Source organism: Eutrigla gurnardus (genome assembly GCF_963514095.1).
Source record: "Eutrigla gurnardus genome assembly, chromosome: 2".
In the NCBI taxonomy this organism is placed as follows: Eukaryota; Metazoa; Chordata; class Actinopteri; order Perciformes; family Triglidae; genus Eutrigla; species Eutrigla gurnardus.
The window spans coordinates 17,360,531-17,386,423 of NC_139916.1; the positions used below are offsets into that span (position 1 = coordinate 17,360,531).

The 25,893-nt window shown below is 46.1% G+C and overlaps 2 protein-coding genes across 3 annotated transcripts in view; one reads left to right on the forward strand and one right to left on the reverse strand.

Annotated features, from left to right (window-relative positions):
- Positions 1–25,893, reverse strand: part of foxp4 (forkhead box P4) — a 390,233-nt gene that overhangs the window by 316,723 nt on the left and 47,617 nt on the right. The window lies entirely within an intron of this gene.
- Positions 1,124–24,850, forward strand: rassf5 (Ras association domain family member 5). 2 transcript variants are annotated; one of them, XM_084032685.1, is made up of 6 exons: positions 1,124–1,993; positions 13,405–13,532; positions 21,277–21,390; positions 21,750–22,083; positions 22,174–22,289; positions 22,472–24,850. In XM_084032685.1, the coding sequence occupies exons 1-6, from the start codon at positions 1,222–1,224 to the stop codon at positions 22,613–22,615; spliced, it is 1,608 nt and encodes a 535-aa protein (XP_083888811.1). In that variant the 5' UTR covers positions 1,124–1,221; the 3' UTR covers positions 22,616–24,850. The 2 variants fall into 2 exon arrangements, with proteins under 2 accessions (XP_083888811.1, XP_083888812.1); XM_084032686.1 differs by lacking the exon at positions 1,124–1,993 and adding an exon at positions 6,084–7,104.

The window sequence follows — 25,893 nt, forward strand, 5'->3', positions numbered from 1 at the left end:
ATTAGTACGAAATAACATTCACTGCTGAGGTTCACGTGGATGTTGTAAGTTTATAAAGGGGAACGGGTGTTCAAGGTTAGAGAAAAATCAAAGAAATCTACTTTTACTATAATTATTCACTTTTTTTTGCCACATTTTAAATCTTTCATTTGCTCTTGTCTTGAGAAATGTCCTCTGATGGAGTTACTCAGGCTGAGAAGTGAAAGTAAAAACCATTTCATGTCCCATCTTGTAAGTTTGACATCTCTACATACCTGAATGACTGTGACAGCACACTCTTAATATGCAGTCTGAGACGTTAAGGTTAAAATGTGTATTGGGGAAGATGAAGGGCCTCAAAACAAAACAGAAAACAAGTGGGCTGTTGTGACATCGCACGTTTGCTTCAGATCTGTATTGTCAGAGAAGGAAATTGAAAGTTCTTCACACGGTCTGCGTGGGAGTGGTGTGGGTGTCCTGGGGGCTTTCTCACTTAAGTTAGGGGGGGGGCGAGTGCAACGGCCTTTGTGGGTTTATGCTGCTCATATGACGTGCTCTTGGGCAAAATGGAACATTTTGATAACTTTCCTCTTCACACAAACAAGTGTGACATTGTGTTTTGATGACTAGACTGTTGTATATCATGGCAATATTAAATATGTGCTGTGGGATTACTTCTATGCCTTGCTGTGCTGTTTTATTCCTATAAGTCACTTTAATGAGTTCATGGGTTCATCATAGTGTGGTTTAACAGAGAGCCATCTTTAGCACCTACAAAATAGTAATAAATAATTTACTACACACTACACATATTAATCCAGTGTAGTGTAGTTATTCACCAATTCGTTCATCTGACTGGTTCTATTTCTGTAGTCTTTGATCAAAGGGAGAGTATTACGATAGTAGGACTACATTTAGAATAAAGGCCGGGTGAAATGGTGATTAAAGGGCAGATTACACGGATTACAACGAGTCAGGAGGAAGTTAAGTGTTGTTATCCATCTGAATTGCTGGTTAATAATTCAGCGAAACAAATCAGACCTCCAGTCCCGGGGATTAGAGCGCGTGCCTGTCGCTTTAAAGGGAGCGCGCTCGCAGCGGAGGTGTCAGATCTCTTGCGTCACTACTACACGCTTGTCGCGGGCATGAGTTGAGTTTACATTCAGGGCACGGAGTAACAACACGCACCAACACACACTCGGCAACAATAACGGCCACGCACAGACGCAACACTACGGGATAATGGCGTCCGGGAGCGTGGTGGGACAGCACCCGGTTCCGCACAGGCTGGAGTCGGAACCGCTGCTCTTCAAACTGTCCGCGGGCAGGAAGAAAATCACCCTGCCGAGGAAGTCGTCCTGGGAGAAGATGATGTCCAGGAGAACCTCGGGGAGCGGCGGGGAATGCGGGCCGGTCCCTGCTGAAGGGCACTCGGGACCCCGTGCATCGTCTCCGGGACCGGCGGGAGAAACGGCGGTGAGAGGAGAGAGGGTGTCCGGCGAAGGATGCGGAGCTCCTGCTGCGCCACGTAGCCCGGACCCGGGCGGAGAGGAGGGCAGCGCCGACTGCGGCTGGCGCACCGCAAACGGGCACACAAACGGTGACCCGAACCCAGGTGGACGGAGGGGGTCTTCGCACAAGAGGTCCGGCGTGAATGTCATGTCAAACGGAGCTGTTACGAATGGACACAAAGGGGCGCACCGGCACCAAGACGCGCCACACGGGAGACGGGACACCGGGAGCGGACACGGCGGGCATCAGCACATCTCCTCCGCGCCGGTAAAAGCACACACCGGTAGCCTTCCGCTGGAGCGGCTCACGCAGGGCAGGACTGGGGTCGTGAAGCTGGCGCGCACCGAGCCTCTCCGTAGGGAGGCCTGGTCCATCTTTCCACAGGGAGAGGACCCTCGGGCCACGAGGGGCATAGGACACCGGTTCGAGTCCAAGCCCTGTACGCGAGACTGGTGTGACGCCTGTAGCCGCGAGGTCACTGCACAGTCACTCAAGTGTCAAAGTAAGTAGTCCTCCAAATCCAGAGTTTCGTTGTGTGCATGTTTAGTGAATATCAGTGACATTTTACCCTCTATTTTCTGGCACTATATTCATTATATGAATTCCAAACATGCACTTTAATAGTCATTCAGTTGGTGATCAGTTGTGTTTATTGAGTGCATATTGAGTTGGTGAATGCAGAAGGTTTTCACTAAATGACCTATATCTTGTTTCTGGCACAATATTAGATTATTTCATGAAGAGCACAAGCATCCGGGTGCTAAATCCTTCCATACTGGTGGCTGTATGTTTATACACACACACACACACACACACACAAAAGGTGCATGTGACATTGTGACTGAACCACTGTGAGGGGGAAGGACATTTCTAAGCGCTTTGCTCCATAGACGCAGCCAAAAAAAAAAAAAAAAAAAAAGCTTTTATGGAAAGCCCATTATCTTGTCCCTGCAGCTGTGCAGTCTGGGCTCAAAGAGTGAGAGGGGATTCCCTCACTCTTTGAGCCCAGACTGAATTTACGCTTACATTGGTGAAATCCAAACACAAAATGTAAATGTCTGTAAAGCTCACGCTTAGTTGAACTCCTCGGTTTTAGATGGATCTTGATGTGAGTTAGGTTTTTGTTCCGGGAGGCATACAGATGTAAAAGTGGCACTGGACGCAGCGTTTTACGTTCATTTGAGTGTCTATTTAAAGGCAGTTGAACTCTTTTTACACCCATTGTGCCGTTACAAAGCAGGAGCCACACACCTGATGTACTCATACTGTACTGCTGTTCAGGCTCTGATGACATCACTCCCACCTGCACAGCTCTGAGACACAGACGGTTTGGGTCAAGCCAATTTGACCGGGCAGACACGTGTGTTAAAGCTGGCTTGAGAATACTCACACACACACACACACACACACACACACACACACACACACACACACACACACACACACACACACACACACACCTTTTGTTAGGAGCTCAACCTGAAGAGATTCTGTGTGTGTGGCTTTTCTGTGCTCATACTGTACATCCATCCATGTGTGTGTGTGTGTGTGTGTGTGTGTGTGTGAGTGCATGCGGCTGCTGACTCAGCATTCTGTCAGCAGCACTCTGTCATGGGGAAGCTACGGCTGCAGAACAGTGTGAGATACAGCAATTAAAGAGAGGGCTGAGAGAAGTGTGGAGAGCCGGTACAAGTTAGGGATGGGGGGGTTTGTCCAGCACTGCAGAGCTGTCTGATTTATTGTGTTATCGGCAAGAGCTCAGTGGAGCGAGAGCAGGGATTACTGCAGCATTATTCACACACACACACACACACACACACACACACACACACACACACACACACACACACACACACACACACACACACACACACACACACCAAAACACACACACAGTTTCTCTACAACCCAAGAACGTTTTTGTCTCCACCAGTCTCTTTATGGATGAAGTTAATTAGCCCTAGTTTTCTGCTGCCAGGAGCTGCCCTCTGATCAAACAGTCTATTCCGCTCTCTTTTCTGGGAAACACATCAGAGGTGAGTGCGCGGGCATTCACGGGGGTCACCGAGACACTTCTGACAAGTGATACAAATTTAGGCATTTCAGGGTATTTTTGTGGGGAGAGACGCGACCAAAAGACTGCCAAAATAGAAATGGCACGCACACATGCACGCATGCTCTTCTTTCAACTGCACCCTGCAAATGACAGGGAGTGAGAGACGGAGGCCCTGCAACCATAAACAACCATCATTCTGTCCCTTTGTCTCGTATGCCTCGCTCCCTCTGTCTGTCTTTAATTTATCAGCCTCCCCACGTGTCTGCGTCGGTTTCGTCGCATAGAGAGCTGGTCGAAACGGCTACGCAGCACATTCCCCCTTGAGACTGTCGAGGTTCACGGGGGCCGCTGTGATGTGGCTTTGCCCTACGGTGGAATCCGTCAAACTGGCCAGAACTCTCAGTCTCTGTGTTGTCGCGTGATCACTCTGAATATTCCTACTGCTGACCTCGTCTGTGTTGTTTTTGTTTTAGCTTTATTGCCTCCCGTGAGTCAGATGGGCGTTCTGATTTGTGGTATGCGTGCTGTACAGCAACCCGCCACACTGTTTGTACATTAATACACCGCGCATAAAGATGAGAGCCATATGTGGCATCAAGCCATAACAGGGCATAAAATGATGAAGCACATGACCAACATGTCTGATAAGTGACAGTCTAGACATCTATGAGCTCTATGTGACACTTATATAAATAATTTGTGTTATATGCAAAGGAAAACACAGTATAAAATACAAAAAGAATGACGATACTATTATAAATACTTTAATATAAAACCATACAAAACAAATGTGTTACCGTTCTATAAATCTGTACAGCAGATTCAGGTTGTATCCTGTCATCCTGACTGTTGTTCCATCAGTGTTCTTGTGATTTGATTTGTCATCTCTCCATGTTGTGACGACGGTCAGGGCAGACAGGAAGGAGGGGACTGGCAGCCTCCTTAATCCCAGCTCTGGGCGTCTCCTGCCCTGGGATTATGTCTCAGGGATAGGTTGGGATTACAGACTGGTAGACAGAGTCAGACGTCAGATTAATATTTAATTAAAGCTTTCAGGGCACCATGCTGTTGTGGCACCGCTGCTCCTGGATTGAGTCCTCTCTTCTCTCTTCCTACTGTACATACACAATTTCCTGGAACCAAATTTGCTTTCACAATTATATAAAACAGCGTTTTAAAAATACCTTTCATACATTTAGTAACTAGGTACTCCAGAGATTGTTCAAAGTGATCATTGTGCTGATTTCTCACAGCCGCTGTGTACTGTGGTTTGTTATTGGTCCAGCAGGTTAGCCTGTATATGTTTGCTCATTGTGTCAGAGAGTCGTACGAAGAGGTGAATACCCCAGAGATCAGCGCTCCTTCAAACAGCATATACCACAACTAGGAAAAGCATTTGTGAACCATTGGTGCTCGAAAACGGAGTGGAGATTGTTGTGTGTGATGTCAGGAACACACACACACACACACACACACACACACACACACACACACACACACACACACACACACACACACACACACATTTGCCTTCACAGTAACTGTGTGTATGCCATGGCATTCCTCTCTCTAGAGGATGTGTCCTTAAACTCCAGCTCTTCCTTATTTCACCCCTTCCCCTGGTCTACACAATACAGGCCTTGTCATAGGAACCCCTCTCGGTCATTTCACATGGGTCCTCTCAAAGCTCCATTCACAGCTGAAGAAGAAAACATAGGAGGAAGGTTGTGTTAAATGGCTTGTGACCTCCTTGTTCCGGCATACCAATGCTGCCGCTCTGCCAGACGTGCAAAGAATATAGTTTTAACTTAGAGGTCAGCCAAAACATTCCTTCAGACCTCGCATGTCTTAAGTTGAAAATCTGAACAAGAGGCTGCACTGGATAATCAGAGAAAACTATTCAACACATGATTATTCAAATTACGTCACAATTCTATTATCCTTCAGTATCAGCTACACGGAAGTCTTCGGCCACGTCGCCCACTGCTTAACATGATGTCACCTTGATAAAAAGGTGAGAAGTGAAAAGATATGGTATGCTGATAAGACCTGCGTGGTGTTTTGTGCTCTCCTGGCCGCGCATTGCCGCTCCGCTGTATGGATGGCAGAACACCCAGGCTATATTTAGGTCGCCCTTGGTGAGTAGTGATAGCAGGACTGCAGAGGAAGAGGTGGTTAGAGAGGACAGGACAAAGACATTCCTACGAGATTTTTGATTAAAAAAAACAAAAAAACATAATGTCACACCCTGTACTGCAGTGGTGACATCAGACCATAACCTTCTTATGCCATTGCTCATGATTATATCATAGCTTGTGAGCGAAACTGGGGAGCACATCCTGTTCCTCCAAAGTCTTCAATTTTCGAAGTAGGGCAGAACAACTCCCAGTAGCTCTCTCTCTCTCTCTCTCTCTCTCTCTTTCACAGTGCATATTAATAACTGACGGCCTGCGCATCACCTCGACCCACACGTCCATGCATGTCCTTCTCGCTGACACGATACGCCCCCGTTGTGGGGGTTAGACAGGATTGCTTACTCGATTCCCCTCCACCCCTGTCGTAGGGTTTCACACCAAGGCGAAGAGGAGAAGCGAGGAGGTAGCATCGGTCACTCCCTCTGCAGCGATCTGTGACGTGATCTGCTCTATTGTATGGAGATCCCATCCCGATCCCTGCCACCGAATGTACAGTCAACCACCGAGGGACTGTAAAAGGAGAAAGGCTCCTGTTGCTGGAAAGAAGGGAGAGAAGGGAGCAGAGGAACCAGGATTGCGAGGGGGGTCTCTGTCTCTTTAAGCTGGCTGTTTGTTGCTGCAGAATGTGTGGGTGCTGCAGTAGAGAGGCAGAGAGAGGGAGAGAGGGAGCGAGGATGAGGCAGTATTGATAACAGAGAGGAGCAAGAAGTACAGCAGAGATTCGGGGCTCATGTCCGCATGCTGAGGGGTGAGGAAGTCCGGGGCAGGTGCAGACCAGAGGAGGAAAAAAGTGTGAGGCGAAGCAGAGAGGTGAGAGTATTGGGGAGCGTGTGAGGAGTACAGGTGGAGGGGTGGCAGAGCGAGTGGAGAGGGGGCTGTTTATACGGAGCGTGGCACCGGTGGCAGAGTGGCTGCGCTGGGATGGCAGAGGGGGGAACTGGGGGGGCTGGCGCTGGGGCAGTCCTCAGAGGGACAGGGGCAGCCGGGGGGAGGACAGGACCACCAGCGAGAGTTACGAGCACAGGACGGTGCCCGCCGGATGGTGCCACCATGCTCCGTCCATGGCACAGATAGCACCTCTTGTCCCAGGGCAGGAGGACGCCAGGGGGGAGGCGAGGGTGGGGTTCGGGTCAGGGGGAGTTGAAGGCGTCGGGGTGGGCAGGATGTTACTCGACCAGGTGTCACTACGCCTGGATGAGGTCAGGGGCGACTCAGAGGCGGAGGTCGGCAGCGCCTGCTTCGGGCAGGTGTCGCGCCGGCTGGGGAGGCTGCTAAAGAGGCTGCCCAAGTCTCGCTCCTGGAGTGACAGCCTGCGGATCCTCCGACGGTCCTCCTCTAACGGATCTCTGCTCACCACCTCAGGTACGGAGAGGAGAGTGCAGTGTGCACGAGTGGTACGTTTGAGACTTGTTCCTGGAATGCAAATCAGTTTGGTGGTGATAGGGATCGGTGTTTTGGAAAAAAAAGGGAAAGATGATGAGTAGACAGGTTGAGGCGGGTTGGCCTCAAATATCGGCTGTGGGCCAAAATATTTGGGTATTGTGTGCATCAGACTGTCGATCTGTGAACTGCAATGCCCTCAAGCCCTGTTACTCTTTGTCTATACTGCCCCCCCCCTCGGCTGATCTATCCCTCTTGCTTTTGTGTGCGTGTATATCGTGTGTTAACAGAGAGGACACAGGCTGCAAACTGTGTGTAAATGGCAGAATAGTCCACTTAACAGGTCAGATGAAAGCAGTAGGATCTAGTTTATTCTTGCTCCAGACACACACAGACACAAATCTGTGTCTGTTCAATGTGCAGAGATATTACTTAAGTGGATTACCATATTGACTTTCATATTTGTAGCAGGAATTTGAGATAATGGGGAGCCTGCTGGAGGCTGCAAGCTATCGATTTTCCCCATGTTTTGCCCAAATACAGGACTGGCTAATGCTGCTTTCTTTTTGGGGGGGGGTGCTTATGTTACATAATGTTACATAATGTTATATTAGCACCGAGTGTGGCTGGGGTAAAAAGTGGTAGGGAGCAAGTGGCTGGGTGATTGATTCAAAGAGACTGACAGTTGAATAAAAGGAACTGTTACGTCAGCTCTGTGTGTGTGTGTGTGTGTGTGTGTGCCCCCTGTGTAAGCCTGATAAGACTCTGACCAAACATGACTCAGGGAAGTGGTCACCAAGAGCTCACCACTCCACCTGAGTGACGTCATGCTGCAGCCTCGAAACCTTCAGCATTTAACAGCGACCGCCGACAGACAACAGATATTTCTAGATGTTGTAAGGAAACCTAGGAAACCAGATTCCTCACTTCCTCTTCTGTTGAATCTTCCATCTATTATTATCGTGATGATGCCGTCTGGAAATGTTATAATACAGTCACTTGGTTTAATGTAGTCTCCTTATTGGAGAGCATAAGGTGCTTCAGGAGGAGTACTGTTAAGGTTATTTACACAACTGTGTCTTTCTTTCGAAAGATGCTTTTGGCAGTTCTTACCACTGTGGTTGGGCAATATTACAGTATTACTGTATATGAAGTGTTGGGGAAATACAGGATCACATTGTGTCATTGTTTTACAAATAACAAATCAAAGTCTCCACCAATGTTAGAATAGAAGTCAGTTTCCTTGTTCACTTCTACATGAAGAGTGCTGACTCGGTGAAAACAGTTGTGTGATACCTTCTGTGTCTCGGGGAGCTTTCTAAAGACTGAAAATAATGATGATTTGATGTCATTATAACGTGGAGACTAAAAGCGTTTACCAGATCTCGTACCATGGAGTTTGAAAGATGTGTAGATCCTGTATTTGTCAAACATAGAAGGTCTGAGCATTTAATGCTATGAAATTGAATGTTTTTTCCCTATCGGAATCGGAATTGTTGCCTCTCTAGTTTTCTGGAGCTTGACTCAACTTCTCGACTTCATGAGTTCAACTCTTTCAGCCATCTGAAGAAGATTCATAATTTAACTGGAATTCTAACATAAAGTCACTTTAAACTTAATATTTATGTGATCTTAGAAATATTCTCAGGAAGCAGAAAAAAAGAACCCTTTCAGCATTTGGCTGCCTCCATTTCCAGTTCACTGAACCGATTAAGCCTTAAAAAGAGTCTGATTCTCTTGTTTGTTTGGTTTATTCAAGCAGCATCTGTAGCTTGTGTGTCAAATATGGAATTATTGTTTCTGCGCATATATGCACAGATGTCTGAGGGGAACTGGGGCAGGTTTGTATTTGGGTTTGGAGAGACTTATGGAGCGTGCATCCTCGACCCTCGCTGAGTTTGAGTGCCATTGTGAGAATATAAAAGCATACTGTCTTGATTTGTGACGATGAACAGGAGTATGAGTGGCATAGTGTGTGTGTGTGTGTGTGTGAGCTGCACGGTCGGAGAACACAGGGATAACTGCCCCAAATGAGCTATGATGGGATCAGACTGGCTAAAGCCCCCCAAAGCTGCTCCTAATTCCTTTGTAAGACCTTCAGAGCTCCCTTTAGGTTCATTAGTGACCGTGTTAATATCCTCGCCTCTATGGTATAGCAAACTCACCCCTATTTATCCCCCTACCTCCTCCCACAGACAATACATCCCTCCCAATGTCTCTATCTGGTGCCGTACAGACATCCTCCATGACCTGAGAAACACTGCTAATCTGTGTCTCTCCCCTCCCCTATCTGCCCCACACCCACTGCCTCCCAGAAAAAACAACCACCCACATCCCCTAGTTCCAAAAAAGGTACAGGAGATGATGCAGAAACCAGAGAGGATGATGGGAGTGGAAAGACAACAAAAGACTTTAGGTGATGGAAAAGAGGAACACGCCCTGATATTTTCAGCACAGAGACAATCTGACCGTCCTCCTCTCAGATTGTCATTCAACACGCTGCGATCGAAGCTCCTCCTTTCCCGTCTCCCCTCGCATGTATCGACCCGAGTGCAGCAGCGGAAGTTAACACAGCCACCACATATAGATCTTAACACACTGCACATCTAAGTGCTCTCGACTCTCTCCACTGCGTCTCTCTCCATCCCCATCAAGCCGCATCATCGTCCAGCTCTGTCTGGAGGCGGCGGTCGGACCAGGAATTGATGGCGTGAGAGACAAAGAAGGAGCCTGTGCGTCTCCTGCGGGGCAACCGAGGCCAGTCGACCACGGCGACACGTAACACCACGGCCCCTCCCCCTTTGTTGAGACAACACACACGGACTCCAGACTCCGCGGCTCTGTGGGGGACGCTGATGAGTGTTTATGGCTCAACTTCATTACAGGCATCTCTCATGCAGGTGTGTGGACATGTCCATGTGTGTCCACTGCCATCAAAGTGTCTAATGGCGCTAATTTAATCAGAAAATGCCTGGCTGAGATTCTCTTTTACTGGAGCGCCCTTGCAAAGACAGCAGCAGTAACAAAACACATAAATCAGAGCTCTGATATATAGAGATATTCCAGACAACATATCTGAAAACACTGACAGCTGTATTAGGTCGCCTTCAAATCATAAATACTTCCATCGCTGAGACGGGTTCTTGAAGTTTTACTACTGAAGCACTTTCCCGTCAAAGGCAACAGGGTTCAAAAAGGCTCTTCTCCCATTCAGCACAGAAGATTCTTCAGAATCAAAGCAGATATCAAGGTAGTTTCCAGTGACATTTGGAGTGATAAACATGGAAGTGGGACGTGGAGATTCCGGTGACGGGGGGGCTTTTCTAACGAAACCCAACGTGGCATTCCCATTAGTGGACCTCGACATAATCCAGCAGAGGGAAACTGGTCTTTCAAGCTAAAGCAACTTCTCCATTTGACACGTGTGTAACCATGTACTTTCCACAGAAGAGCGAAAAGGGAAACCCCTACAAGTCCTGACACGGAGACCGGTTTTTTCTCATCTTTCCCACACGAAAAAAAAAAGTCTCTCTCATTCCTCTCCCTCACGATTATCTGTGATTACGTCTGTCAGCACGGCCGCATAACCTTCAGGGTCCTTCTGGATCACTGGATCGCTGCTGCAGCTCATTAACACTCACATATGCAGCATGGTACAACATCCATACACCTAGTATACATGCAAGAATCACCTTTACTGTAACACATGATGTTGACATGATGATGCTTGGTGCTCAAACAGTTCATACAATAGTTTTGCCTTGACATTTTTTAAAGGTCATATTGATAACATTTTTATTTAAACTATGATTAAAAAAATAATACATCAACAGAGCTTTTAGGAAGTTGCAGAATGAAAGTATCACTTCTCATGAAAACCATTTTTGTAAATTCATCATTTTAAAAAGAATTGACGGGTCCAAAATGACTGTTTTGTTTCCCTCTGTGGAGATGTGTGACGTGTGGCTGCGGTTCTAGTTTTGTGAGCCAATAGAATACCGACGTTGGTAGCACGTGGTATCTCTGCGTAGTCAGTGTGGAGAAAATGGGGAAACGAGTTTAACGGGAAGCGGGCGGCATTTCGGTACCAGTCCTAAGTGCTAAGTACTGGCAACCCATTGAGGGCGCATGCGCTAGCACCTTTAATGTTATCATTCTGGCCATATTGTCTGCCCAAAGAATTGTTTTGTAGCTGTTGTTTACATTCTTTCTTAAGCAAATTGAACAAATTTGCACTGTTGTTGTTGGTTCGAACCCCGGACTGAAAATGCTGAAATGCTGATTTCCTTGTGTGTAAACACAATACTGGATATTATGTGTGTGCGTGTGGGCGACGGAGGCAGTTTGTCTTATCAGTGTGGGAATAATGTGGATCGTAGGTGAACCGTGACTTGCTGACAGTGGTGTCTCTCACAGGGAAAGATCTCCGAGCGTTCCTCCCATTTTCCTTTCAGTAATGCTCCTACGTTGATTATCAGGAGAAAGACCTCGGCTTCTTCTCTAAGGAACAACCACCCAATACAAACACTGATTTCTGTCTGGAGAGGAGATTGAAAGGCGCTGGGTGGACGTTTTGCCCACTATAGCGCTATGGAGCATTGCTTAGAGGTAGGAGTGAGGGTGGATGGAGCAAATGAAGGAAAGCAGAACAGGAAAGGAGTTTCTCTCTTCCTTTGCCCTGTGTGCTTCCTTTCTCTCCCTCTTTCTGCAATGACCTCTAAACTGTCATGAGGAGAGGATCCCTTATCTGGACTCTTCTCTTTCCTCAACACATCCCTCCTGTCAGCAAGGCATTGCAGCCCTTCCCTATCTCTCTCTCTCTCTCTGCCAACCTTTCCCTGTCGCACGCCCTCATACTTGTGTCTACCTCCCTCTCTTGACGCAATGACCTCTAAACCGTCACAAGCAAAGTGTCCTCTAACTGAACTTTTCTAGACGTATCCCTCCTGTCGGTAAGGCCCGTCCTATCCCCCGTTAACCTCTCCTCTTTCGTCCCCGCTTCAATAAGCAGGCCTACTGATTTACATGCCAGAGCCAGAAACATTTCATTCCCAAACAAGATATTTTGTAAATGCTTGCAATGCCAGACATGAACGTGAATGTAATCTGTGATTAATCTGAGGTTTATAGCTCATTAACAACAACACAAACACACACAACGGCGACCTTATGTAAGTAGAGTTCAGTTCTTTCTACAGTGGTCATCAAGAGGCTTGTTGCCATGGTTACGGTGCTGATGCTGAGTGTGAGTGACTCAGTGGTGTCCCTCTCTTGGCAGGATACAGACAGGGCCACTAATACCAGCAGACAGAAAAACAATTCAGCACCGTCCGACTGCAGCAACAAAGAGCTGAGCCAGAAAACGACGTGATGTTTATGAAGCAAGTATTTAAGGTTTTTGGCTCCTAAACCTAAAATTGTGCAATTATATAATATAGTTTCTATTGAATCTGGCTGATGGTGAGTAGCTTACTGTACAGCCTTTTTATTTTCGGCTTTCGTGCTTGACAACCACAAAAAGGATCTGACTCAGAGTTTCCCCCCAAATGGCAGTCCTCTCTCGCTCTCTCTGCTCCTGCGGTTTGAAAATCTCTCTTTTCTTTAGCTGGATTATCTCGCCGACAGAGGAGAAGTTAGATGTGAGGCAGTGCGTCTCGGTGGAAAAGCCTCTGGCCACAATAAAGTCTGTGAGACATAAACAAGCCGAGGCTGCCATATGTGGGACCAACAAAAAAGAAAATCAAAGAACAGTGGACTATTTTGGGTGTTTTTTGGGGGAAGCACCTAAATCTATTCCTTTCTTTCTGAGCAGTGAGATGGGAGTTGATCCTACAAGCGCTGCCAAACTGGTTGTTGGCCTTGAATGTGCAAAAGTCCTATTTGTATATCAGTAAATGAGATGCGTAGAAGTGGATTGTATACGATATTATTGGTATATTATCTGTGCAGGTCTCTATAATAACAATTCAATCTAGAGAATGTGTATTGCCAGGCATGTTGTTTTTTATATGAATAATCTCCCTGCTGCCTGGTACACTGTAGGTGTGTGTCTGGCATCGGCCACTAGATGGAGCAAGTTCTCTGTAAAGGGAAGTGTTTGTGTAGCTGTACCTGTTTGATGACATTTTAATTTCAAACCTCACAAACTTAATCAGCATTTCACTCGCTGACATGAAATGCCACAGGGTCCGTGTTTGATGCTGTATTATTCACCGCTCTGCAGTGATCGGTCCGACTGTGCGTGCCCTCATCTCTGATCGTCGTGTTCTCTGTGTTCCTCAGACTGTAGCTACACCTGTCACCTGCAGTGTGAGAGCCAAGTCCAGCTCGACTGCAATCGGAAGGACAGAGAGCCCGAAGAAACTTCATCTCCCAGAAGACACTGCTCCTCCCCAGCCCCTCATTACAAGGTGAACATTCAACCTTCCAGCAGAATTCAGAAAAGGAAGTGCAGAACTCTTTTCACATTTTTAATGGGCACTACAGAAGAACACCTAGAATATAGTGTCTTGGACTCATGTGTGTGTGTGTGGTGCAGAGGTGCACATGAGTCATGATTGGGTAATGGCAGGGTTCATTCTGCAGCATCTCCCTAAGCCTTCACTCTTACATAACCATCCTTCTCTTTCACAACACGCTGGGCCTCCTCCTCCTCCTCCTCCTCCTCCGTGAACATCTACTTGTGAATTTATATATACGATCATTTCCTCTTTTTGGTCACAGAATGTTCCCAGGACAGAATATGCTCCATCACATTAGCATGTTGCTCTCATGCCCTCCCTCCTCTTCCTCCTCTTCCTCCTCTTCCTCTTGGAGTCTCTAGTATTCAGTATGGGCATTTTATTCAGCCAGTAGTGGACCCTGATGTCCTCACTTCCTCAGCCGCTCTTGTGTGACTGCAAACTAATTAGGTTAACTGCTGTTCTCTGTGGGGACCTCCACGATGGTATCGCTGTGTTAGCTCCACCTATTCTCAGAAGTTATGTATGCCAATGGAATATGTTTATTCATCCACTATTTCAGTAGTGAAACTCAAAATCTATCAATTCAACCTTCATACTGTCATACTGTACAAGCCACAGGACAGAATCATTTTGTATTATATTTATGTCAAATTCATCCTCAAAATAGGGCTTTGCCTGCTTTTTGTGTAAGCACATGTGAGTGTGCATGCTGCTCTTGGCATTCAAGCCTCAGTCACCCACGCAATGTGGTCCAAACACACACACACACACACACACGCTCACACACACACACACACACACACACACACACACACACACACACACACACACACACACGCTCACACACATAGCATGCACGAGAGAATTCTGGATAACCCCACAGGCCTGCAGCAGAGCGTTGGCAGCTACTGCCTACGTTCTGCCTAGAGAGCAGATAACGCAAAATGAGACCCCTGGTAATGTGCCAGGTAGTACTCCGCTTCAAGAGAGCATGCAATCATTCTACCCGTGAAACTCGTTGATAGAAATGGTGAGAGTTTTTACCAAATGCCTTTTCCCAGCAGAAACTGCTCAAACTGTTTAAAACGGAATGTTTAAAACTGCCATTTCTTTCAATATAATTTCTTGCAGAATCATTTTTTAGCTTAACCACAGCTGCTTCTTCTCTCCGGGCATAATAATCATGCAGTTAAAGATAAATAGCTGAAAATCTGAATTAAGTGAGCGTTGATGATGTCTGTCCTGGAGGTGACTGAGTCTCTCTCTACACTTCGTTTTTTTTAGTGCACGAGTACAGCAGACAAGAGGAGATGTGACAGTTTATTTCCTGAAGTCGTCTTTCTCCCCTTTTGCTCTTTTTAATAGTTGCAGGTGTGTGTGTGTGTGTGTGTTTGTGTGTGTGTTTGTGTGCAATTTCCCCTCTATTACAGGCACTTATTGTGAGTGCATAAGCAAAAATGGCTCCCCTTTTACCCCCTATCAGCACACACACTGCTGCAGCCACACATACATGCAGCACACTGACACACACACTTCATCGACTTGAAGCCAGCAGGATTGTTGTTCAGTATGCATGTGTGTGTGTGTGTGTGTGTGTGTGTGTGGGATCCCACCCCATGCACGCTGCCTCCTCCCTTTAGTGATTATACTGATGGAAGCAAGGAGCAGAGCCGCAAGGGATCAGTCCTCGGCTGACAGAAAGACGCCCGGTGAAAGGATGACACGCTGTCCCTGCATGCCCCAGCCCTCCACGACCATAAAGATATCGCTACCAATCATGTCTGAGGAGATTTCAAAGTCATTCTAGTCACACAGAAACAGCACATGTGGACAGCTGCACATATCTGGCATCACGCTGAGTGGTGACAGGGGCGTTAGCTGCTTTGTGACAAGGTGGGTCACCGCCAGAGTCAGAGGGCACATTGAAAGGTCAGTGTGAGGTTAGAGGTCACCGTAATCTCCATCCTGAGGGTTACCATTCATTACTTTCTTAATTTCCCCTGAAGCACCCTGAGTCCTCCCCTCCAACGACAAATCGGTGGTAGCAGTGCAGCTGTGGAGGTCGTGTTTTATTTCTGGACTGTATTTGTCCCCTGATTTGAAAACAATTACCCTTATAATTATATTACAACGTAAAAAGCCACGTTTTCAGTGGTTGCCATGGCTTCGACTAAACCGTTGCATCCTGCTGCAGAATTTCACTAGAAAAGCAGCCATCTTCTTCAGCCTCTCTGCTGTCACTGCTGCACTTACGTATGTAAAACAGGAGCCGCAAGGCTTCATATCTCTCACTCATCAGCATTTCTCTTTTTACTTGCCCATGCCTCTCTCTCCTCTCTCTCTCTCTCTCTCGAAAAAGGAAGTGGCCATGCTCTGCGGGGTGCAGTTGCTTGCAGGAAGAGAGAGAGAGAGAGAGTGGAGGGAGAAGGGGGAGGATGCTTGCAGGCTGATAACACACTTAACCACAGATGGTTGAGCAAGGCTGCAAGAGAGTGAGGGAGCGAAGCGGGCCCAAAGACAGACAGAGAGAGAGAGAGAGAGAGAGGAGAGAAAAGGAGAGAGTGAGAAAGAGAGACAGGCTGAGTGGGTGTCTCTCCGGTGGTTTTACCAAAGACACGGTGAGAAGAGGAGAGAGGACGGGGACGTCTTGTTGCTGCAGCTACATAGATCTTCTGCCACTGTTTACCCGGGACTGCAGGGACGGATGGATGCTCACTCGCATAGATGCCGGACTTGAATTGAGCTGTGCTTCTTCGCTGTGGGTCCTCACAGAGACACAGACACAGGAAGGCAGGATGTGGTCTGGCATGCACGTCTATATGATTGTCGGTTTGTGGGTATAACAGGGGCTCTCAGGTGAGCAGGGTTCACTTGAAACCAACCTGTAAACTGACTCCAGGACACCAGCCTGTGCACGTGTGTGTGTGTTTGTGTGTTTGTGTGTGAGACGGTTACATACTGTGTATGTTTAGCTTGCAAGTGATGCATGTGCTGTACGGTGTGTTTGTGACGCCGGTGTCAGAGCACACGCACGCACACGTCAGGAGGAAGTGACACGTCTGGGCTCTGCTCTCGGATTTCCTGGTCCCCTCTCCGGTGGCACGCAAAGCGCAGAATCTGAGCCGAGTTCACCTGTCTCACCTTCACAGGCAGGACTCCAACCCGTCTGGATGTGTCAGCAGAGGAGCGTCGCCTCTTTGTGGACGAGTACAGGACAGTTGGAAGCGTATAGACTCTGATCGTGGTTGCGGAGTGTCACATCAACCCTGCGTGTTTTCGAGACAAGCCGGCACTTCCTCAACCTGTCGACGCGCTGCAGCGGCGCCGGGGGGGCGTCTCTGGACCTCTCCATGACGGTCAACACGGTGCTGACCCCCTCCATGACCAGCAGTAACAGCATGAGCAGCGGGTACTGCAGCCTGGATGACGAGAGCGAAGATTTCACTTTCTTCACCGCCAAGACCTCGTTCTTCCGCAAGCCCAAGCATGCAGCTAAGGTACAGGACCAGGGTAACTGTGAGAGCTAGAAACCCCCCCCCCCCCGCCCCCCCGATGTTTCAGATGGGGGGTGTTTCAGTTGGGCTGGGAACGAAACTGCCATTTGTATGTACAACTAGCAGAAAGCAGAAGTATGGAGAGGAAGTGGTGGTGCATTCTTCAGCGGGCCTCTAGGTGTGCGAGAGTGTAGGACGGGGTTACTGTCATACATCTGTTGTGTCACATTGATCTGCCGGCCTTGTTCATCAACCTTGATGCCTTTCGGCAGCTCATTTATCATGTGAGTGGCTAGCATAGAGTTAGCATCAGTGTCTCAAGGAGGACAGAGATGCAATGTTTGCTGTGTTGCAGCAGAGATACTGAGTTAATGATGCTAAACAGATCCCATAGAGGGTTATTCTCTACAGCGCGTGGGAGAGGTTTCCGTAGAAACAAAGCTGACACTTATGCACAAGCAACTACTTGACTGTAGCAAACCATTTTCCTAGTTACCATAGCAACTCACAGTTTTTGTTGGCACTCTCTTCCTGTGATTTGGCTTTGCTCTACTGTACATTGTATTGCTTCGGACATAATTGTGTCGGGTAGCATGTGCCAGTATATCCTGGCACCGCAGGGTGCTGCTGGTTCGGTGTTGGGGCTTGTCCCGAGATGCACAGTAGCGGATCATTATCTATAGATATGTGACAGACAGAAAAAAGGTGTTTCTGGTTGCACAAAGAGCCCTTCTCCTTGCTGTCCTTGTCCTGGCGGTGCCTTTGCTGTCTGACTTGGAGAAGGTATAATCTCTGAATAATTGACCAGCGTCGATGTTAGGGTTGCTGCCGTGCTGAGGCAGAAGGGTATTGGGGTTAGCTTTTCTGGACTTCACAGTCAGCTATGCTAGAGGATGGTGTGAATCGTGTGCTCTGGTTTAGCAATAAAAGTAAAGTTTTTGTTTTCCTTTGAATATGGAGATCATTCATCATGTCTGGCATCAAGTGAATAGAGAACATTATCATATATATCAGATTTCAGAATATGTCACTGAGTTGTCTTCCATGTATTTACGTACACAGACACACAGGGAGGAACTTACATTCATCAAAACAGTGGAAAAGGAGTTCAAATCTTCTTTTCTTTATGAATTATTTCCAGAGCTGAGCCTTTTGCTCCAGTTAAGCCAGCCAGCTTTAATGTGGTGTGTGTATGTGCCCATCTGTGTGTTTGTATGTGTGTGTGTGTGTGTGTGTGTGTGTGTGTGTGTGCCACTCTGATGAGCAGGGGGGTTTGTTCACTTTGTCCTGGTCTGCTTTATGATGCAGTTATAAAGAAAGAGTTACATCGCTGTATTTTTCACATTTACAGCATAAATCTCTCCAGTAACTCAGCACACTTTAAGCAGCATTGGTATGAGGAGTTAATACTGTAGTTATTATAGAATCGTACTGTATAAAGTATAGTTTTGAAGTACTATTTTTTACAACTACACTTAGACACTACACCGTTTTTTACCTCATTTAATTCTCACCATTTGTCCCAGAAAAGGACAGGTCCCCCACAATGCAACTGTGTTATGATATTTTTGTCCCCATGACGGGCTAAGCCTGCCTCACCAGCAGTGCTGTCAGGCAGCAGTCTCTGAGCTGTGAAATAGACTCAGTGTGTCTTCTCCATCAAGCTCAGTAAAGGGGAATATAATTGCCTGTGCATGTTCCTAAGTTATCATTGAAATCTCCTCACATTCTTTGCTCTGTTTTCTGATTGTTAGTAGTTCAGTTCTGACACCACCGCGTTCTCAATCTTGGCCGGTTGTAATAGAGCTGAGAGTCTAATGTTACCTGAAGATCACAATGTCAATCATGCACACACACCTTCACACACACACAGGTATTGAGGTTTGATTAACAACGAGTATAAAATTGAAACAATCAAGCGGTCGTAAAAAAGCGGTCAGGTTTGGCACATGGTTACTTTGCAGCCGCATTTCAAGCAGTCAAATCTCTCCTGTCTGATCTCATCAGAGTGAGAGCACCGACACTTACTCAGTCACCCCGAGGGAGTGTGTGTGTGTGTGTGTGTGTGTGTGTGTGTGTGTGTGTGACCCTTATGTAACAGTCCTATATCGTACACACTTAAGCTGCTTTACATCTATCTGAATCATCTATCATTAAACCGGATTAACAGACCTGGACCTGGCACCTGTAATACGGTTATTATCCCACAGCGGCCAATCAGTCTGTGTACACGTGTCGCCTAGAGGCTAATGCTTTCTATGCAAAAATGACTTTTAGTTGTTGTATTCTATAAATAAAGAGAACATATTATTAGTGAGCACTGTGTGTGTTGAGTGAGAATTAAGAACTTGAATGCAGCAAATATTAGTTTGGTTTATGCGATTGGAATAGATTAATCATAACATAAAAGTATTTATTTAGACTCATTTGGAGCTCTGTAACCAAAGTTGCACTGTGGGAATATATATGATTTTCTACAATTGACCGAGGAACTTGTTCCTTAAAATGTCGGTGTTGCTGTAACCACAGAGCAGACTGTGGAAGGCTTGTCTGTGTCGGTGTCTTGCCGGTCATTGGCTCCCTCCTGACCTGGTCCAAGCAGGGCAGCGTCCCAGGACTTCGTGGAACTCTCAGGGGCGGAAACTGCTCTATTGTTCCGCTCAATTGTCCCCTAACCACTCTCACTGGTATGCAGAAAGGGAGGGCCGGGCACTGCGTCTGATACATTTAGAAACTTGCATACAAACACAGGAATTCCGGCGAGTTTATTTTCACTTTGTTGCCTCAGACTGGGAGGAATCTCCTCCGTATCCCTCCGATTCTTGTCTTAATCCTGGAGTTTGTCATGCTCTCTTAATGTTTATACACCGGAGTTTTATTACATGTATGCTGTTTTATTTCAAACATGAATGCCATCATATGAGTAATATAATTGATTTTTCATGAGTCTGTGTAGATAAAGACTCAGGGCTGTAAATACTTAATACTTAAATGTCTTTAGATCCTGATTCAAAGGGATTTCAATTATTGAATTTGTGACGGGCTATGACCATAATAGCATCAGCTGCTTTCTCTGCTGCTTCACTGCAATATGGGCAATTACAGCTAGAAGGACCATAATTATACTGAGGAGTGGCTGATGAGAAGTGTGGAAGGGATTAAAGTAGCAACAAAAATAATTGGCAACGTGGTCGACAAAATCAGAAAGCCTTGTTGTTGATTTTCTTATTTATATGGACACACACACACACACACACACACACACACACACACACACACACACACACACACACATTGTTTACCACCAGGTAATGAAACAGTGACTTCATCATACGATCTGAGGACTCCCCTACAGAAAAGCTTCCTGCCCTGCATTCTTCTCTCTCTCTCTCTCTCTCTCTCTCTCTCTCTCTCTCTCTCTCTCTCTCTCTGTCTCTCTCTCTCTCTCTGCCCCAGAAAATGCAAACGAACAAGAAAAGGAAAAAAAGGCCATTGTGAGATAGAGAGGATGCATCCCACTGTACTATAAATAACCCAGTCAAACTCTGTGTTGCTAAGGCTGGCTCCGCAGCCGCTCTTTCATCATTCCTCACCCCTTCTTTGCCTCCCTCGCTTTTCCTCCCCCTCCTCCCTCTTTTCATTACTTCTTCCCTCACACTCTCTCTCTCTCTCCCTCTCTCTCTCTCTCCCATTCTCATTCCTGGTCACAGAGGTATGTGAGTAAGCGTGAGAGGGAAGCAGCACTGTCGATATTTTCATGCTGTGATGCTGTGATGCTGAATGCATGATTCGCTCCATTGACAACATTTCCCTGTGAAGAGCTGTGGAGTTGTGTAACCATGCTGGAGAGGAAGAGATGGTATAGAGTCTATAAGAATCCCCCATCAGCTTCAGTCAGAGAAGCAGCTCTCTCTCTCATAGCCTCGATAAAGATGGAGGCGATGAGCGAAGGAACCAGCCGAGGTCACGTTTAGTCTTGTTTTCAATCGTACGTAACACCCGCAAGTCAGTCAGTCCACTTTTTTAAAGGTTTGCAGGAAGAGTTTCTGGTGTATTCAGATATCTTTTCATAAACTTGAGCAAAGCAAAATAGAGCAAGTTCATTTTTACTGGACTTGTAGAGAAAGCGCCATCTGCTGGTTAAAATAACACTTCTACTAGATATTTGAATGCCTCTCTTTTTTTTTGCCTTACAGCAGAAAGAAGCAAAGGAGGAAGATGATAGAAGAACAAAGGACCTGTCGGAGGAAGAGGTGCGGACGAGGATAGAAGAGTATAATGCTCAAGTCTCTGAAAATGGCATGAATCTGGTGAGGTTTGAACACTTGTAGCTGGTGAATGTACTGTGCTCTAAAATGTCAAACTAACAATGCAATTGTATTCATTTATATTTCACAACTTCCTTGCTTTCATTTGACGAATCGAAACAGGAAACAGTGGGAACAAAAGCAAACATCAGTAGGGTATCAGAGTGTCTTGGCTGTTCTGTGTTGAGAAGATGGATACCGCTCTTGTATGAGATTGGTATCAACCTTCTCATCTAACTCTCAGCTAAAGGTTCAACTTTAAAGAACCACATACAATACTTCCTTCCATCCTGCTATACTGCACACATCAACACCGAAATGTGCCCCCACTTGCTTACCTCTTTCCATTCTGTGCCTCCCAGGCTTCGGACGGATTCTATACAGGCTTCATCAAGGTCCACCTGAGACTCAGTCGACCAGTCACAGTCCCCGCAGTGGAGGCGGCGGACCCGGGGGGAGCATCCAGGCCGACGGGCGGCCATCCTCAAACACCGTCGGAGAGCCAGGAAGAGGCGAACTGTGGGCCGAACGTACGGAGAACATCCTTCTATCTGCCGTGCGACTGTGTGAAGCAACTCCACATCAGCTGCCTGACCACCACCAGAGAAGTAATCCAGGGCTTGCTGAAGAAGTTCATGGTGTTGGACAATCCCAAAAAGTTTGCATTGTACAGGCAGACGCACCGTGACGGTCAAGGTGAGGAAAAGACACCTTCACTGGGTCATTTGCAAACAAATGTGTTAAGACACAGCACGGAATGATATTCACGCTTCCCCTCGCCACCAGATCTGTTCCAGAAGCTTCCTCTGTGCGAGCGTCCTCTTCTTCTGAGGTTGATAGCGGGGCCCGACCGGGAGCAGCTCACCTTTTTCCTTAAGGAAAATGAGACTGGAGAGGTGGAGGTGAGAAAGCACACAGACACACGTTTTTGTGGTAAATTATTTTTCTCTTCTTAAATGCCTTATTTGGCATGAAATAGGCTATTATAAAGGCAATATTACTTTTTGATAGACAATCACAGAAGGCTAGCGGCAAAAATGAGCGTTCTGCCGTGGTATAATCTGTTTCTCTCACTCTCCCACAGTGGCATGCGTTCTCTGTCCCCGAGTTACAAAACTTCCTGGTGATCCTGCAGAAAGAGGAGGCGGAGCGCGTACGGGCAGTGGTGCAGAAATACACTGCGTACCGACAGAAACTACAACACGCCCTACAACAACACGAGCCCTAGCCGCTTCACCTGTCACCTTATGACCTGAAACCCAGGGAGCGACTGACCCGGTTTAACGCTGACCCCTTCAACACCTACGATCTATTCAGAGACTGGAGCCGGAGCTGAACTTGCCGCCACACATACACCCAAACATGCAGTACATCCACACACACCCTTTCTCAGGACGCATACAAGATGCCCTCCGCCATCCATCGACACATCCACTCCCCTAAGGAGAGAATCAGAGAGAATCGATGTGAAAGGCTACGGGGTGCGTGGTCTAATCGGTGATTGGACAAGCAGCGTTGCCAAGGACGTGCACAGAGAGATCACAGCAACACAAGATCTTTAACCGTTACTCGAGATCTCCTTTGGGACTGATACGAATCATTAGTGTTTTTAAAGGTTCCCTTCTTCTGCTACTTCTGCTGCTGCTACTGCAAGTGTTACTTATGCATGAGTCTCTCTCAGCTCATTCCCCTGCACATAGAGCGAGAAGTAAAACAGAAGGCATGATTACTTTTTGATGGAAGGACAATCATACTGAGTGTTCTTTTTTATTCTTTTATTTTTCTTGAAATTGATGTATAAGGTTATCAACAGGTGTATTATTTTTGTGCTGGAATATGAGACGCGTGGATTTGTGTGGGAGGTGTTCGGGATCAGGGCTGCGTTTTGCTTTGGATGCTAAAATAATGAGAAATGGAAAGATGAGAAAGCCAGATCCGTTCTCTGATTTTACTCAGGGAGCATGCGTTGAGCAAAGAGAAAACAAAGGAGGAAAGAAACCTTATCCCACCCTACAACACCCCATTTTAGCCCCCTTCATCCCCAAATGTTTTTTCCTACTTTAATACCAGGTGAAATGACGCTGACAGTAAGATCCCCCTCCCCTCACACAAACCTAAACTCTTCTCAGATGATAACTGTGGATTCATTTTCCCTCCTTAAATTTGGATCCAACCTGCTGAATGAGGCATACTTTTACAGATTTTACACTTTCATGTAAAAGTGATTTTACACTGTTACTCTATGGGTTGCATTTGAATGTGAGAGGATAGATAAAACGTCAACGTCTGCTGAGAAGACTTTAAAGGGATGAGAGTAATCTGGAAATTATCTAATTAAAGGTGGTATGTTAAAAAATAAAAAAACGTGAATATCAACCAGCTTCTGTTTTGCACATAATAATGCAGGTCACTGAATAGCCCACAACTCTGTGGCTTGGCATGCATTTCTGCTTCTCTTTTCTTTTTATCTCCCCACCTTCCAACCCAAAAAAGAAACAAAAAAATATATACAATTCATTATAATGGCTATGATGTACCAATGATGTGTTTGCAAAGCATATGTATAATGTAGACACTGGAAAAAGAGTGACAAGGTTTAACTTTGTTGTTATTACAATGGATATTAATATTATTTTGGTATCATTCCTAGTGGTTTGTATGCGTGTGTGTGTGTGCGTGTGTGTGTGTGTGTGTGTGTCATGTAAACTGGGGAGGATAATGTGAATTGTGTTTTATAATGAGTGTCTGTGTCATCAGCGCTCCCTCATTGGGCCTCACTTATCAAGTATTAAAACATGCATTGGGTGCACATGTATATAACACAATACAACTGCAGATTGTTTAAGAAGAGATATTTGGAAAACATGTATTATAAAATGAAGGCATTTAACCAAAGCCCCCCCCCCCCCCCCCCACCCCTTATTGCTCATTGTTTATTTAACACAATAGAAATACTGATAATGAGGCCCATCGTCCATAAGCACATGCTTCTCAGTAAACCCGAACCTGTTTGTTATTTTTAATGCCACCACCCAAAGCCCGAGCTGTTCCTGCTGGCAGTGCCTTTTGTTTCATGTGCCCCTGTGGATCTATGTAAGGTGTGCTTCAGCACACAGGTGCCTGAGTGTATGGGTGGGTGCTTTTGCACGTGTGCAAATCTGTGTTTCTTGGGTGGTGTTGTATCTGTCATTTTTCTCCGCTTCCTCTACCCGGAACACATTTGTCTTTCCAAGAAGCCGCTATGTTGGTGTGAGTGTGTGTGTGTGAGTGTGTGTGTGCGCAGTGCGTGTTATTTATTTCATGGTCCATCTCATTCAGATGATTTTATGTCAAGGATGTTGAGACATAATGTTTTCCTTTCCTGCAATTTATTTTGCTTCATTTGAGGATGTGTGTGTGTAAATATAGCAGTAGAACTGTACAGAATATCACAATGAAATAAAAAGGTCATCCTTTATTGAAATGTTCTCATATCCTTTAGTTCTTGGATTCAACGTGGTTTCACTTAAGGCCATACAGCAGTGTTCTTCATCTCTATAATGAGGCCCAAAGTGGTTCTCTGTTGTGTGGGACTTCAACCCAAATTCGAAATTTATCCCATCACATATTTTAGAATGTTATCGATCATGTTATTGGCTTGTCTGAGAAGAAATCCAGAAGAGATGCCTCTTAGTAACCTTGACTGAATAGACATGTTTAGTTCTTTAGTACAGGGTTGGTTAACCAAAAAATACTGAGAACCTACATTACTTTCACTCTTCCGTGTCGGTATGTCCAGGAAAAGTTTCTTCATCCTATTGTATACACTGTCTACTGTCATAATAACAATAAATCAAATCCGCAGGCACTTGAATTTACTGCCGAGCAATTTCAAGAACTTAGTGCAGGTGAATATGATTTATTTATTACTCATGTCTCTTAATAGAGACACTTAATGCATCACTAAGTGGTTCAATGATTTGAGCAGAAGGTGTTGTCCAGACATGCCCCAAGTAGAAAGTGCTGAGCTTATCCTCTCATGCGTTCTACACCTAAGGCCAGTTTGTATTGCTTTCAAATCACCAGCAGGTGGCAGTATCCCATCTAAACTACAGGTACTATCTTGTGCAGAATTCAAACTGTGTGTGTATGTATGCACAAATGCACTTGTGTCTGATTTTGTTTCCATATGTTGTGTTATTTTTGACATCGATACAACATCTGCATTTTTGCAGTTTTACACAATACGTTCTCTGACGTGATCTGTTTTCAAAGGGCATTCAAAATGAGGTGTTAGACCAATAAACCCCCACAGGTGCCGGTGTCCGTCACAGGCTCTGAGACCAAATACAGCCAGAAACCACAACCCCCGCAAGGACCTATAGGTGGCTTTGCACCTGGTGCCATCTCTTGGTGTGGCTGTAAATTCACTGCCTGCGATTAGAGTGCCTCTTCGTCCACACACTTACGCCTTGAACCCTTACGATAGGAAAGTGCAATAAGCAGATCAATTTATAGGCATTGTCA

Excerpts from the sequence above, each read along its gene's own strand:
- rassf5 (XM_084032685.1), top strand. The coding sequence starts at position 1,222 with ATGGCGTCCGGGAGCGTGGTGGGACAGCACCCGGTTCCGCACAGGCTG. Across the intron at positions 1,994-13,404 it reads ACAGTCACTCAAGTGTCAAA|ACTGTAGCTACACCTGTCAC; the intron begins GTAAGTAGTCCT and ends TGTGTTCCTCAG. Across the intron at positions 22,290-22,471 it reads ATGAGACTGGAGAGGTGGAG|TGGCATGCGTTCTCTGTCCC; the intron begins GTGAGAAAGCAC and ends ACTCTCCCACAG.